The following is a 16,165-nucleotide window of genomic DNA, read 5'->3' on the forward strand; positions in this document are numbered from 1 at the left end:
ATTTGGGGTTCAGTATCTTTGCGGAGGAGACGTTGACATGAAGACTGGAGGAGCGTGCAGCTTGGCTTCGTATAATGTGCTTGCAGTATCTGTACAATGTTACCTGCCACATGAAACACACACATTTATCACTCACTGTGTATGACAGTGATGTTGAAGCAGTTTGTATTTTGTTGTAGTTTGATTAAATGTTGTATCTCTTATCGTTCCGTTTATGCGTTGAAGAACTTTTTAATGTTCATCCTCCATGTGTAGTGTAACGGTAACTCATTTCCACATCAACTCAGCTCTGGTTCTTCTATTTATCATTTCGGTCTGACTTCTGACTGCCAATAAAACCCCATGGATTTAGAAATGTATCCAACTTTTTTCCCCAAAACTGTGTGTATTTGCCAAAAATATTGGAATCTGTTTTTTGTATTTTCAGTTTTTTTTTGGTGTGCAATCTTGGAAGAATTCTTGAAAATACTAATCCAACAGCAGAGAAATCTGAAGGACTTGTTTAGAGACCTCTTCCAAGCCCCTTTGATACTGGAAATCTGCTTCTTCTCCAAGCAGACATTGATTAGCAGAGGGCAAAACCACAGCAGTGTGCTTCTGTGAAACCCTTGTTGAATGAGGTGCACTCAGTTTGACGCTTTGACTTTATTTATTCACTCTGTAACGCAGCGCTTGGCAAGCTGTTTGTTAGCATTTCTATTATGGGTCAAAAGGACAAATTTAACTTTATCTGTTAGATACTGCAGTCACATACAGGTGCTATCCGTGTTTAAGCATTCAAGATGCATGACCCAAATTCCTTTGACGTATTTGTGTGGTAGCTTATGTACAATGCAGACTCCTCTTAATGAAAGGCTTGTTTTTTACTTTGGGAAATGGGTCTCTATTTTTTTTTCAATGTTTAAGACCTCTGGATATACCGTATAATATTTCACGATATTTAATTAACAATTGATATCATTTAAAGGTCGGGTGTGTAGGATTAAGTGGTATCGACGACTGCTTACTGCTCCTCTTCCAAGAATGTAGGGAAAACTACAGTGGGGAATATGAAAACATATTTATGCATTTTATATTCCATTTCTGTCAAGAGATCCTCTTGAATCTTATATACTGTTTAAGTCAGAAATGAAATGTCAGTAATTATAGTAATTATGATATTAATTATGCCTTCTGCTAAGTGTCTCTGTGTCACAAAGCACAAGGTTTATTAATGACGAGGAAGATGGTCACTCTTCTTCACTGCACTGCTCTCACTGAATACTGTAATTAAAAACGTATCTGGTGCTTTTATTTGTTTTTGCTTTTTGTCTCTTTAAACTTAATTACACAGAGATTTGGGAACTTTCTTTCACAGTAGAACTAGAAAACAATTGAAACTGACTTAGTTTTGGTAAGCTGGTAACTCTTCGAACTTTATAAGGCGCTGTCTTAATTTTAATTTTAACTACATGTCATATCCAAATAGAGAGACTTGGTTACTGATACGCACAGCATACCCTGCAATTAGCTGACTGTATTTTTATCCGTAGCGTATGACTGAGATTGTTTAAATTAAATTTTGAAAATGTGCCTGGTACTGCTCTCTTGGTCTCATCTCCCTGTCTGAATAAAACTGGGATTCACCTAGGATTGTTTCCCAGTAAATCAATTACAAAATCTTTGTGTACAAAAACAGACAAGTTTTAATTAAATACTCCAAAATAAAAAAAGGCAAACAATTTCCATTTGTTCTCATTGTTTTAGTTTCTATTGCATTTGAATGACCATATTATCCACAGCATAAAGGCATTAATCTACATTTTTAGTTATATTTTTTTTATAATCATTCACACATGGCATTTCAAACAATAAAGTGCTTTTTAAAACAGCCTTCTCTTTAGCCAATCAAAAATACACTGAGACAATACCTGCGTGCCTCTTCAAGACAGTGGAAACTGTCACATACACGTGCAAGTACACATTTACACACACAAATAATCCCACACATGAGCAGACAGTAGTTTGACCCTGCAGTTCACATACAGTGTATGCTTAACTCTGTGCTTTAAATGGTCTTAAGTGTACAGATATGTGTGGCTGTTTGGGCAGGAGGTTTGTCTGACAGCATCCACTCTGATCATACATACTCTTTCCATCATGTTAAGAACAGGTAAGAGGGTCTAATGAACACACACACACACACGCACACACACACAAAACACACACTCTGATTCATTAAACCCTGTTTTGACCCCTTATTACTCGACGCCTTGCCTCTTGTCTCAAATGTGAGCTTTGTATTTCAGTCATACAGAGAGCACTGTGCATCCGTCATGACGAAAAGCTTTGTGTATTCTCGGTGCAGTCAGTTTCATATATTGCAATTACTGAAAAAAGAAAATCAAAGAAAAAGTTTATGCTGGATTATTTTGTGATTTTGTCGCACTAACATTTTGAGGCTGTTGCAGAGGTTTTTTTTTAGACTTAGACAGATATCCTACTCTAATTAGTGTGCTATATAGAGTAAAACTACAGTGCTAAGGTTTTAAGTAAGTCCCTGTAATGTTTAGTGCTTGAGCCTGAATAAATCCCACACTGCAACTTTCCACTGCATCATAGTTGATAACAACTTGATTTGTTTTCTGTCTGTCTTTACACTGACCACACACACACACATTTGCCCACATCATGAGACAAGGGGACCAAATCACAGACAAGGGGAAATTCAGGGATTACGCCACTGATTTACTAATTGCGTCCATTTTCCCCCCACTGTCTGTCCACTGATTCAGCATGTTTGAAAATGACACCAGAGCAGAGTAAAACAATGATTTCTCAAGTCACCACAACATCACTGATAACTGAACACGCAAAACTGCAACAAAATCGAATGAAGGAGTCCTGTTTTTTGTTTTTTTTTCAGTTTGTTGTCTTCATACATGATTTATTGAGAGGTCGAAGTCATTTTCTTCTTTCGCCACGACTCTCAGTTCTGATCTCGTCTCTGCCACACAATCCGGTCCTTTGTGCTCTATAACTGCCACGTCTTTGATCTGCAGCCCAATCACATGGCAGGAAAACATTACATCACAGCCTGTGGTGTGAATCTGACAGCTGACACCGCGAACGTGGAATAGAGCTGCAGAGGTGACAGTTTAACGGTGTCTCCGTTTATGATCGTGACGTCCATCAACAATTCAGGAAGGCACATAATACTTTCAGAGTGCTCTCCAGTGATTATATGAGATTTATGTCCTGCTGTTTTGAGTGACAGGCACTTGAACACCTTTCTGTCCTGTTGCTATGGACACAAGAAATAGAGAAAAAGCATGTTAGACGTGTGCAATATTATTATGTGTCAAATATTATCAGAGGAGCATCAACAGGCTAGGGAGGTAAGTGAAACTGACACTGAACTGTAAAGAAGCTTACCCAATTTGTACTTCTCTTTAGCTTCAGCTCTCTCTTTGGCATCAAAGTACCAGACTGTGATGGCATAGCTGTAAGACACAAGGAGGACAGAGAGATCTTAATAACATTAGGACAACAGCTTATCTCTTTTGACAGTACAATATATACGCTTCTTTCTAGAGAAGATTTAAGAAAAAAAAGGAAACATCGTCCCTAAAATGCCTTAAAATTATGAGTAAAAGTAAAATTTCAACTTGGTCAAATGTTTCTGTTGATGGGTCGTATATTCACACATAAATTTAACACAGTAACTGTCTGTGATCAAGACCAAATTGCCTAAAAGTATCAAATCAAAACGGACAAAATTCATCTCAGAAAGACACATTTTGACCCAGCTAGAGGTGCCAGATGGTACAATGAACAGAACAGAAGGATGTCTCTCGTATGACGTATAAAAAAAAAAAGTCTAAAGCAAAAGCCGACTGTCCTGGGTAGCACATGGTTAATTTCTACAGTTTGTAGTCTCTCCTGTGGGGCTGTATTGTTTATTCCTGTCTCTCATGTCTGTGCCTCTCCAGCACGAGTCCTGCAATCGAACCTTCCTCCCCCCTCCCTCCCAGTGACCCCCTCAGGAAACACATACTTCCTGCCTCCGGCTCCACCTCGCCCCCCAGCAGTCAGATGGAGAGGAGAGGAGAGAAATGTAGGAGTGAAAAGGTGTATGTCATGCGCCCTCGATGGGACTATTTAGTAATGCTACCACTCAAAATAATATGTGTGCAAGTGCTTATGTGAGTCTGCTTATGTAAAGTGGATCTATCTCACATGAGCATCAAAGAAACGTCAACAGATGTTCAATAAAATTTTTAAATGACTTAAATTCATTCACAAAAGTGCTCGGCCTGAGGAGACCAGAAAAGAGGAAATAGAGGAGACGGGAATCCATATCCGTATAACAGAAATAGATCTGGGTGTGTGTGTGTGTGTGTGTTTGAGTGTGTGTGCATCTTTAAGCTATTTAACCTGCTGGGCTTGTTTATTAAAACTGTATAAATTAACTTTTTGTAGTGTGGATTGTGTTAAATAATTCATTAAATAATTTGCAGTTTATATTTCTTATAATTAACACAGTGATCATTAAATATTAATGATGTATTTACTGTAGAGAGTGCACTAAATTATTCTATATACTGTATATTCACACACGCCTGACAATGTTGGCAGCGCGCACTGTTTCCAAATCTAAAAACTTGACAGAAGTTTATATGAGTGTGTGCAGACCCCAGCGTGTTTCGAGAAACTACTAACCGAGTGGAGTAGGCTGGCTTGACTTCATGCGGGTTCCTGCGGTCAGACCAGAAGATGAGCAGCCGGTCAAACATCGGTTCGATGTTGGCGACCACATTTTTGCCCTCAGGGTAGATCTGCAGTACCCCACCTTGTTTCTACAGATACACATGAACAGAAAACACACGAATTGCTCTAAGTGCAAAGTCTAGTGGAATGATACCAGATGCACTTTTTTTTAGCTTGACTACACTTGAAATACAATGTTTTTGTGATGATCTTCATTTACTCTGACACAGACAAAAATCTAAATGTCAGTGATCTTCTAAAGTTACCTTGGCATCCCAGTTCTTATTTAGATAGTAGATGCATGTGATGCAGCGTCCGTCACCGTTAGGGTTGTCAACATGGCGGACATACCCTGCCCCGTTACCTGGGTAACAGGCAACCATGCCCTAAAAAAAAAAACAAGAAATAAGATTGTTAGTTGTGCAATTAAAGTACTTGATGCAGCATCATAAGAAAACAGCAGCAAGTTGTGGCACATGCTGGTTGAGATGACAGTGACTTGAGGTATTTACTCTCATCTTTATCAGATGAACTAGCTTTTTCTATGTAGATGGTGAATTGATGTCAAGGACTATTTGAAAAACATAGTGAGACAGTGTGAGAGATAAATCTTGAAAGGCTACAGTCTGAGAAACAACAGGTGACCATGCAGTATTTAGAAACTTCAGCCAGCCAGATCAAGGACAATGTGAAAGACACCTTTAGTGACTGCCTGCTCTGCATCTCTTCTCTAGGTTAAACGGTTTTCCAGGTGCACTATTTGCACACTTCATATAAAATCCCATGTAATTTGTAGCACGCAACGGAAAAGGAGCGGAGAAATGTGTCAGAGTTCAGCTGTTGCTCAGAAGATCTGCAGATAGAGTATCCACGTTCAAACAATGGTCTTGCGGTGGTATTTCCCCTGCTTGACGTCTACGCATTGGAGGCTGTGAAGCGAGAGAGTGCCGCTTTCTCTGGGGAGTCCAAGAGGAACCGAGCCCTGCGTGAGAGCTCTTCAGTAAATGCGCATTCCAGACCAGGGCCACTACAGAATCACGTGACTATGAATGTACTGCAGGGTACGGAGAACGAGCTGAGCCTGTGCCACTGTGACATATCAGTCTGAATTGCAGAAACATGCTCATGTTTCAGGACTGAGTTGTGTAAATAGCTGCCACACTGGCTGAAGAACTGATTCAGATGATGAGGGACACCAGCCTATGCCGACAGAAGGAGATTCTGGATGATAGAAGTTGGCAGTGTGAAGAGTAATAACTTCACTATATTCTCTCCAGGCTGGCTTACAGAAGGAAGATAGTGTCACTTTCTTGACATATATTGTTCTGCATGGGAAGAGTTGCAATATCAGAGTCACTGCATCACTTCAGCTCAGTTCTGGGACACTATCAGTCAAGTCTAACAGGCTCTACACAGCTGCAGTATCGACTTGACTTGCCTGACGCTACGCTAGAGTCTTAACCTCAAGAAAAATCAAGCAGCGCTCACACAGATTTTCAAGACAAACACACCCGTTCTTGCGTCATTTGAGAAACTCAAACAAAAGTGACACTACGTCTTGCGTAGGAGGGCTTCGGTCGAGCACAGTCTGCCCTCTTCCTCCTCGTTGAGGAGTTTCCCCTCCTCATTCACAGCCAAGCGAGTTTGGTTGTGTATGAATCTGTTCAACCGCCACCGTCAGCTCTCATTACCGACCAACGCTCGCAGTCAGAGCTCATTAACCTCCGGACCTTTGGCTCCGGGCTCCAACTGACAGCCAGACCAGCTGCGTCAAAACGACCATATCAAATGTATGAAATAAAAAAGAAAAGTATGGGCATGCACGTAATGATCATTAGACAGATTAATGTGATTTAAAGCAATTACATCTTGTCACAGAAGATGAGCTGGTCTGTTTTGATGTGTTATTAAGTTGTTATTAAGGCTGAAGGAGAAAAATTTTCTTCAATCTTAGCAAATACTTGAGTCCCCTTGATTCCTACATGTATTTCATATCATAGCAAAGGGTAGGTTAAATGGTACCCTGAGGCCCTTTTCATTACTATGGTGCAATTGTTTTTTAAGGATGGGTCTTGTTTTTATCTCATGCATGCACAACAGGAATATACGGGCAACATGACAGACAGTCCTGACTGACTGACAGGTGGAGGAAGACTGCAAGCAACACAAACACAGAAATATGGTTGCAAGCAAACATACCATGCAACTGTTTTATGAGGAAGCAAATGCACTGAACACGAAACAAGGATACATATATTGAGTTTCGGTGAGAAATACTAAACCCAAATGTGACTTTGTTTACCAAAAAACTTCACAGGGTACCTTTACTTTCAGTTTTCAGTCAGTTTTGTTTCCAGTGTCCAGAAATGTGTGATGACAGAGAACATGGTTGTGAAATATCCTGTGGCACCTCTGCTTGCTAACCCAGCGAGAGCATCACAACCTATCGCAACAAGAAAGTCCTGCGGAGAGTCGTCTGTTTTTGGCACACTGCTGTCAAGTGTCAAGTTCACATATGACCTACTGTTGCGTATCTTGTAACAAGCTGATAGCACCTGATACTTTGTCTTGTAGGGATAGATTTTTTTTTGGAAAAAATGTAGGTAGATGTTCAGACTTTAAGAATATATTAGAGTGAATATTCTGGTGGACAGTTTAATATCATCTGACTCTTCAATATCAAGAATGAACAGCTACATAAACCTAAAATGAAATTTAATGAAAATGCCAAGTTCAAGGATGGATTTCCTGTATACACACACAAAAAGATGAGAGTGGTTATTTTTGGCAGTGCGTGTATCCAAGGAAGTGTTTTCCCAGTGAGGATAGCATCGCTCGCTTTTTTCGAACTTGTAACAACCTTAACAACTGTAATTAACCACAATTAAAATGTAATATGCCACACCAGACAGCTCAGCCCTAGCCTGCAGCATAAACACATGATGCACAAGACAAGCTTATAATTTAAGAGGGGGGGGTTATGTTATTTATTCTAAACCAACCCCAAGCATAAAAAAAAGTGATTCATCACTCATGACTAGTATTCAAACCAGTTTCACACACATCCACGTGTCAGTAGCTCACGAACAAAACATTCAGTTACACAGCAATGATCCTATCTGTCATCTCTGCCATCCTCGCTCTTTCATTTCTGCCGAGATCTGTGCCCACAGTAAGCTTAAGTCTCACTGGCAGCAAACATGTGTCTGCCAGGCACCAGCATTAATGGCCTAATGGCATAACCGGGTAGATACCCGGGCTGTCAAGGTGATGGCTGGGGCAGCAAAACAGGCTGTTCTGGACAAGTACCAAAATAAAGTCCGATGCTGCACGCACATTCTGATAAGAGGAATGATGGTGGAGAGAGGGGCTAGATAAGCTCGAACGCATACCTCCATTACTGCTTGTCAAAGAGAAACAAGTGAGGGGAGGAACATACTGTATGTAAGGAGGGTTAAAACGATGATCGTAAACACTGAGGAGACTTTTGGAAGCAGTACGTACCTACATAGAAGTAGATGATGCCTCTTATTTGAATCTCAAAGTTGAACCCACTGGGATCATTTTTACGTACGGTAACATGAGGTCAGGAATGCCGGTGAAAGTATATTTAACGTAGATCACGTGCTACACGTGTGATAAGTAGAAGAGAAGATAATCCTCTCGATGTATAAAGTGCAAATATGGAAAGAAGTAGGAGGGCTTGAGTGTGTACAGCTCAGACCATATGTGCAAGGTTAGTTACAAACCAGCAGCTCTGGAGCTTGTAGAGAGTCACTGGTCAAGTCCCACCTTAAAAATTCAGCTAAAATGTGAGTAAAAGAGGACGCAAATCAACATGACTGTGCCTACACAGAATGAAAAACTAGACAAGCAAGCAAGCTCAAAACGTCTGCCACAGAATGCTCAAGCTCTTCCAAATTTCACATTGCGACAGCCCCGAGCCCTGGTTGGTTATCAGAAACTGAGAGACCCTGAACGTGAATGTTGGGAGTGGGCCAGGATCTTGCTCAAGGACACTGCAGCATGACAGATGTTTGTCATCTAGGGGTTGAAAGCATTTGACTCACTAACTGTCAAGCAGCACTGCCATCTTGTTTAATTTCCACAGCTGATTACTCACAGGCAGCCTGCGTCACACAGGGAATAGTATAAATCAGCGGTTATTAATGGTTTCTACCAGATAGCTTTAGAGAAAAATGAAGGGGATAAAAGTCAGAATGACGATGAACTGCTTTGTCACGTCACTGCAGAGCACAGCTCATTATTCAGCTACATTCAGACTATGAATCTGCAACTGTTTGTGAAGACATAATAACTAACGGGCTCTTAAAAGATTTATGGATTTACTGCAATATAAACCACCACGCTGAGCTGGTTTAAACTTGCAGAGAAAACTGATCTGTGTGTTTTCTGAAGGTAGGTTTACTTTTTACCACCAGGGAGTTTCATCGCTAAGGTTACAAAGTATCAGGCTAGCTGAGTCACATCAACACAGAACCAACTAGAGAGTCCATATGTTTGTGTTGCATGGTCTGCACAGATACATGAGAAAAAAAAGGCTGAAGTACTTGTAGGTCTGTTCGCTATTTTTGGCAATAACTGTATTTAAGGAAAGTGCTACTTTCTGCGCCTTTAATGAGGCGATAGTTGGTGGAATTAGAAACACGATCAAGTGTCATCAAGTATTTATATAACGGTGATTATTTCTCGTGTGAACATGAGACAAACAAAAGAAATGTGCTCAATTCTTATGAGTCAATCTTGTTATGGTTCCAATGGCACTTATTATACATGAGTCACTGCTGAATGTTAGGATGCAATATACTTCATGCTTAATCATTATGCTTTATATGATGCACATACAGTAAATGTGTCTGGATGTATGCCAACAACCAAATACAATGGAAATAAAGATGACATAGAAGGAAATATGAGGTAACAAGCATCAAATTTCATACTAACTCCATAAATTTTGAGAATGAAGTGCATTTTAAGGATGCAACTAACAATTATATACATTATTCATCAATCTGACGTTTATTTTCTGTCTCAAATTATTTTTTTTATTACCAAAACACAAAGATACTCAGTTTACGAATGAAATAAAACAGAAAAGCCACAGAACGTTTGGTATTTTATATTTTCTGTCAGTCCACTAAATTAAAAATCAACTAATCACTTCAACTGTAGTACACTTATACTGGACTGCTTAATTCATTACATTTCGATATGAATGTCCCACAGTGTCACGGACATGAAAACTGAGCTGCTATTCACAGATTATGAAAATGTTCAAAATATCACAGGGTGGTGCGACTGTTCCCGACCGAGTTGCATTTAAGAGAACAAGTACTGCACCAAGAGAATACCACAAATGATGTTACAAATGCCATATTGGACGCAAATATTAAGCAGAAATGATTATTATGTGATTATTTTTACCCTCTGAACTGTCTGCGACTTAATTAATGCCATAAAGGCAAATTTATCTATCATCCATCCATCTAAACAGGCTAGCTACAGTCGGGTGTCTATAGCTGCATTGCGCGTGTAAGTGTTGGATTTCAGCGTGCACCGTGGCACTGCTGAGCTCTAGGAGGGGCATCTGAGGACATGCTGCTGCAGCAGACATTATGCCGAAGCTTCTGCTGCATCGTCCCTTCTCACTCTCTCAACGCCATCCTCCCACTCCTTACACTCTCACTTCCAGTCTACCCCCTCCTTTGCCACCTTCGTCCTCCGCTGTATTAACTGAATCACTGTTTCATTGTTAACACTATAATTCTTCCTACTGATGGTCTCAGGCAGCAAAACCTGTCTCCTGATGACTAACCCCAGTCAGGGTACATAGATATTAGACCACTGCTGGTGATGCATTATATTGAGTATTGCCAGCCCCACTCCGTCTCTCTCCATCTCTTTCATACACAATGCAGAGCTCAACTCTGTATAGGCCTGTTACCAAGGTAACGGCTGGGAAATATTTTGTCCAAGTAGCAAAGGGGGTTGATAAGATAAAGGAGAAAGAGGGTGAAGTTAAGGACAAGGAGAAAGGAAAAGGAGGTTAGAATACAAGAGAGAAGACGAGAAGGTTTCATGGACAGTTGACACAAAAAAGACGAGCAGGACGGAAAAGACGCAGTGACCTTCTATCCTCCCTGATCTTCCTTTTTTCTTTTCCAATCAGTTCCTCTCTTTTTCTCGTACACTCCTCTACAGGAACACCCACTCAGAACATTTTGTACTGTGCAGCATTAAACTTTTTTTTTTTTTAAATGTACCAAGGGCAAACGAAGGGATTAGGGCAGGGAGCAGTTGGCGTTTGGCAATCTGACATTTTTACCTGGGAATTACTCAGTTAGTCATCACCACACCAAATTAGAGAACTGAAAATAACTTTGTGAGCAATACCTGAACACATTACATCCTAATAAGCTTCTGGAAAGTACAGACGTACAGATACAGAAAACAGCAAGGGCAACCTAACAAAACTGCCATTTATCAATATAAATGTGGCAACCCCAGAATAAAATCCACTTATATCAACACATTTTATGTCCTCTTCATGAAAGTATGCAATGATGAATAGCATAATTGCAATTGAATGAAGGCTGATTTCACCCATTAAATGCTCTACAGTCGTGAAAGCCACAGCTCAAAGCATCGAGAGATAAAGACGGTTTCGTTATCCTTTGTGTGAATGAGACGGTGTTTGTGCACAGTCGAATGTAACTCAGCAGCAGGCAGGAGTTCATCACTTTGCACTCTAAGCTGCAGACTCACGGTGGAACTAAAGTATGAAAACAATACTGAAGAATCAGACATATGGAAGCTCAGCCGTTTATTCTCACTTCGCTTTACGGTTTTGTATCACAGCACGGGCATGAATTTGACCTGAAAGCAACGTCACATCAGCCCATATTTAAAAGAGCAAAGGGAGCTGATGTGAGGCATGCCCAAATAGTGGCTGTGCAAACACTATCTCAAGCTTACGTCAACGGCTAAACCTACGCAGAGGGCAAGGAGCAACATGTGCAGGAGATGGGGTGAATGAGGTTGTCGGGCAAATGCATTGGAAAGAGAGTGGAAAATACTGAAACATGGAGAAGGGTACACAGACATGACTGCTGATAGGACAAATCTCACATATGTGTGTCCATGTAGTCAATTTAATTGAAGATAACTAATGGCTACATTGCTACCAAACTGCTGTAGATTTATTTACATTTACTCAGTCTCATTTTAGCTCGACTGGTTAACTAAAAACTACAGTTAACTTGGGGATTGCCAGCATGTAGGTAACAGCTTTCACCTAATTTCCCCATGGGGAAGTGTAATGTTGTGCCTACTTTTCAGGATCAGGATTTAATTGTGGATTTGTAACAGTTGGACATGGTTCAACTTGTATAAAACTGCCAAACTAGCCTCTTCTGAGGAACATTGTATTACTAATATTTCAGTTATACTGTGGATCGTGACTAAAACGGGGGGGGGGGGGTCTGCTGAAACGCTGACAACATGTTAAGCAACAGCATGAACATGGCATGTAATGGTTAACTCACAGCGTATAGGAAAAACACGATCATAGTTAAAGAATACACAGAGACAGACAGGAAGGTCGAAGGACAGATAATTGAGTAACTTAATCTGAATGTTTTCCACCTGATTGCACTGGGTTTCCATGTTACTGGGCGAAAAACGTCAGCAAAAACCGGAGAGTGTACAAATAAGATTCAGGATGGTGACTAAACCAGACATCAATCCACATCACTGACATTACCTGGCTCAGATAAACCAGGACTGCGTCACTACGGGGAGGATGATAGGGAAGTTTTCTGTCCGGCACACAGTGTCCACGGCTGTGCGCAGGACGGAGAAAATAACTGCCTGCCGGGCTAATGACGGACTACGAGTATAAGAGGAATGAAAATAGTTACAGGCAGTTTAGTACTTGAGTGTTTAGAGTGGTGTATTAATCTAAAAATTTGGAAATGATCAATGGAAAACACAAACCGAGGCATGCAGTGTAGTCATGGTAAAGTAGAGAGGGAAAACATGCGGCTCATGTGGCATGAGATGACAGAAAAACACTGTCCAACCACGACAACAGGGAAAGTGGTGATGAAAAAATGTCTCTTCAAAGGCAGAGATAAAGTGATGGCAGAGGAGATACAGCCCTGTGTTTTTTTTTTCTTCAGGGTACCAGTGGCATGAAGGCAGGGTGAGGGGAGGGGGGGTTGTGATGTACCCAGGCACAAGGCCAGCTGAAAAGGAAGGCTCAGCCCGCAGCCCCCCTTATCAAGCTCACGTGCCGGAAACACCGCAGCGCTCATTCTTACCATCCTACCTGACGCTCAGCTTGATCTCCCACTGTGGTGTTAGTGTGTGTGTGTGTGTGTGTTTGCCTGCCTGCCAGCATGTCGGCATTAGAGAAGCAGCACAAGATAGAGCACAGCAGACATGACCCAACAAACCACGAAAAATAAAACGGCCTCAGACTGTCACCACATCTGCTTTTTGTGTAGCTTCTGTTTTCTCTGGTGGATGGAAAACATCCCCGATGCCACCCTGTTTCTCCGCTCACCTTAGTGCGTCCATTGATGACACAGTCCCCCAGCTGTCCATTGGCAGCGCTGTACATGACGGCCTCATCAATGTGAGCCATCAGTGCCCCGATGCTCGTACACTCGGGCTCTCGTCCCTCCACCCAGGCGATCTGGTCACCCCGGATGCTCCGTGAAGGAATGTTCTTTTGGCTCACTAGCTGCCCGTCCCGAAATTTCCCACTCTGGTTTAGGACCTCTACCTCCTCCAGGACCCTGTTGCCAAGCTGAGGGCCGAGGAAGTTGTCCTTCACACAGATGCCGTAGTATTTCATACAGGGGATGATGTACTGCTGTGCTATGCGCTCTGCTGACCAGTCGGGCCCTGCAGCAGGCAGTGGGGTCAGGATGCCGTTAACCTCCACGGGGGAGCTCTGGCTGGGGGCAGTTGGTGGGGCCCCTTTATGTCCGTTGTGCTGGTTAGGATGAGGGGCAGGAGGTGTGAAGGGAGATTGGGGAGTGACACTGTGCACGTGACTGATGGTCATTTGGGTACTATTGAGTGTGACTGAGAGTGGGGAGACTACCTGGGCCACTTTGGAGGGCTCTGAAGATTTGTGAGCAACACTTACATCGACCAACTTTCTCCGCTTCGAGTCCAACTCTCCAGAAGCAAACAACGCGTCCTTAGAAGTCCCTAAACCTGGTGACCCTATCATGAGACCATTAACAGTTCCTGACCCCATGTCCCGTTTCTCCCCTCCTCTCCGTTTCAGTTGTTGCACCTGTCTGGCTGTCAGGTCACCATTGATCCTCCTCATCGCTAAAGGGCACTTTTCATGAGCTGTCCGGTCCCCATTCTCCACCACACAGGCTCTGCTGGTGATGGGGTACATGTGGCTCTCTGTTGTCCCAGCCACCCCTTTAATTTGTGCCGGGTAACCATTTGGTGTGTGTGCCAAAACGCCAGCGTGGCTTCCCTCCACGGTGGCAGAAGGAGACACCACCCCGCCGTTGTAGAGCGGCACGCCGGTTTTGGATTGCTTCGTCGGGGTTTGGATTGCGGGGAAGTCGGTCTGAGAGGCCAAACCCGCGAGTAACTCCGCCGCGGTTGGACTCCCGACGGGCGCAGCGCAGATGCCGTTAAGCCCCATGTCGGCTCGGTGAATCTCTGCCGCTCCACAGACGAGCTGCTGCCCGTTTGAACCTCTCTCTTGCGACGGTGAAACAGCGACGGATCCGTGGGAAGAGCTTGGGTTTAAAAGGTCCGTGTGTCCCAAGCTCTCCATTTCATCTCGTCATCTGCTGGATGCGCACGTAGCTCACGTCCTCGCTTCATTTTCTAGCTGAGCCACTGCTTTCTCTGATGGAGAGGATCTTTGCCACTGCCGCAAGAAGTTTCATGTCCAAGTCTTCTCCTGTTTGATTTCTGTCTTTTTCACCATTTACTCTCATTTAACACTCTGTGTATTTCTTTGTATCCTTCTTCTGAACATTTTGGGGCCGTGTCAGAGATCTGTGGAGAGTCAAATGATACTGATTTTAGGCCTATTAATAGCACAGCACAGATCACTTGTCACAGTGAACTGAAGTTAATAAATAAAACAGTATTTGTATGTTGCAACAAGCGTCTATGGAGTATTTATAGGGCTGGTGAAAAACATTTAAAGTGGGGCAAGAAAACAGTGCAAACAGTGCTGTTTAACCTATATAACCACCAAAATAAAAGCACCAAAATTAAATGCAAATAGTGTCTAGGATACATGATTTAATGCAGATAATATCTGAGTTTTAATCTTTAAAACGAAATGGAAATAAACTCACTTTTACTGACAATACCAATAATGACATCTGTACCGAAAAATACGCGTAAAATCACAAATTCATCATCAAATACATTGTTATGCTGTTGAAACAGACTTCTACAATTATAATCTACAGTCGACTGTTGTGAAACACCCTTTAAAAAGACTTATATCAGCTATTGATTGCCAACTTAGCAGCCTTGTGTTTAGGTCCCTCCTTAATCAATTGAGCCTAACATACCACTGTTTTATACATTTCTTTAAAACGCATATTTCAGAGTGTAAAATACATGAAATGTGCAGCTCTAACGCCCATGAAAGCGAGTAAAAACGTCCCTCAGTGAGAGACCCGGTCTCCGCTGCTTACCTACGGCAGCCTACAGCGATGCAAATCCACAGTGAGCGTACGTGACAGGCTGAGAGTACGCATGTTATTTCCGGGATTGTCTTGCCCGTGTGTGAGTCCCCTCCAATGTTCTTGTCGGTTATAAATAATATCCGAGAGGTGACGGCGATCAGCGCCGCTCTGACACGTTCAACTCAGCGGAGGGGACGGAGGGAGATGCTCGGAGTCACACAAGGTCCCCTCAATCAACCCCTCTCCATATCAATAAAAAAAAAAAAAACAAAAAAAAAGTGCTCTCCGTTGTGTCGGTGAATGCCCCCACTTTCTTTCTGTCTGTCTCCCCCACCCTCTCCAACCCAACGCGCCTCCGCTCCTCCTCTCCCCTCCTCCTCCTCCACTCACAGGCCTCTCTCTCTCTCTCTCTCTCTCTCTCTCTCTCTCTCTCTCTCCACTCCCTCCTGTCATTTACGCACACAGGTCATGTGACCACATGCTACTACAGCCAACCTTAAAGCGCACTGAGAGCAGCCGCCCTGTGACACTATAGAAAATGTGCATTTACCCTAATACTGTACTGTAAAATACTTCCCAGTTTATGTTTTATACTTGTGCACTATTTTTTGAAACCCAATATTAGATTTTATTTACTATATTTATGTCACTCCACTAGATGTATTTAAAAAGTACCTGCTGCAGCATAAGTAAGCAATAATTAATAA

The 16,165-nt window shown here is 42.3% G+C and overlaps 1 protein-coding gene across 1 annotated transcript; it reads right to left on the reverse strand.

Moving 5' to 3' along the window:
* Positions 1–1,667: 1,667 nt before the first annotated feature.
* Positions 1,668–15,773, reverse strand: egln2 (egl-9 family hypoxia-inducible factor 2). The gene is made up of 6 exons (XM_010729602.3): positions 15,468–15,773; positions 13,337–14,811; positions 5,016–5,135; positions 4,702–4,838; positions 3,415–3,482; positions 1,668–3,283 (listed from the first exon to the last, which is right to left on the reverse strand). Exons 2-6 carry the CDS (start codon positions 14,582–14,584, stop codon positions 3,231–3,233), a joined length of 1,626 nt encoding a protein of 541 aa, XP_010727904.2. The 5' UTR covers positions 14,585–14,811; positions 15,468–15,773; the 3' UTR covers positions 1,668–3,230.
* Positions 15,774–16,165: the final 392 nt, after the last annotated feature.

The sequence above is a fragment of the Larimichthys crocea genome, chromosome VII (genome assembly GCF_000972845.2).
Source record: "Larimichthys crocea isolate SSNF chromosome VII, L_crocea_2.0, whole genome shotgun sequence".
Lineage (NCBI taxonomy): Eukaryota > Metazoa > Chordata > Actinopteri > Sciaenidae > Larimichthys > Larimichthys crocea.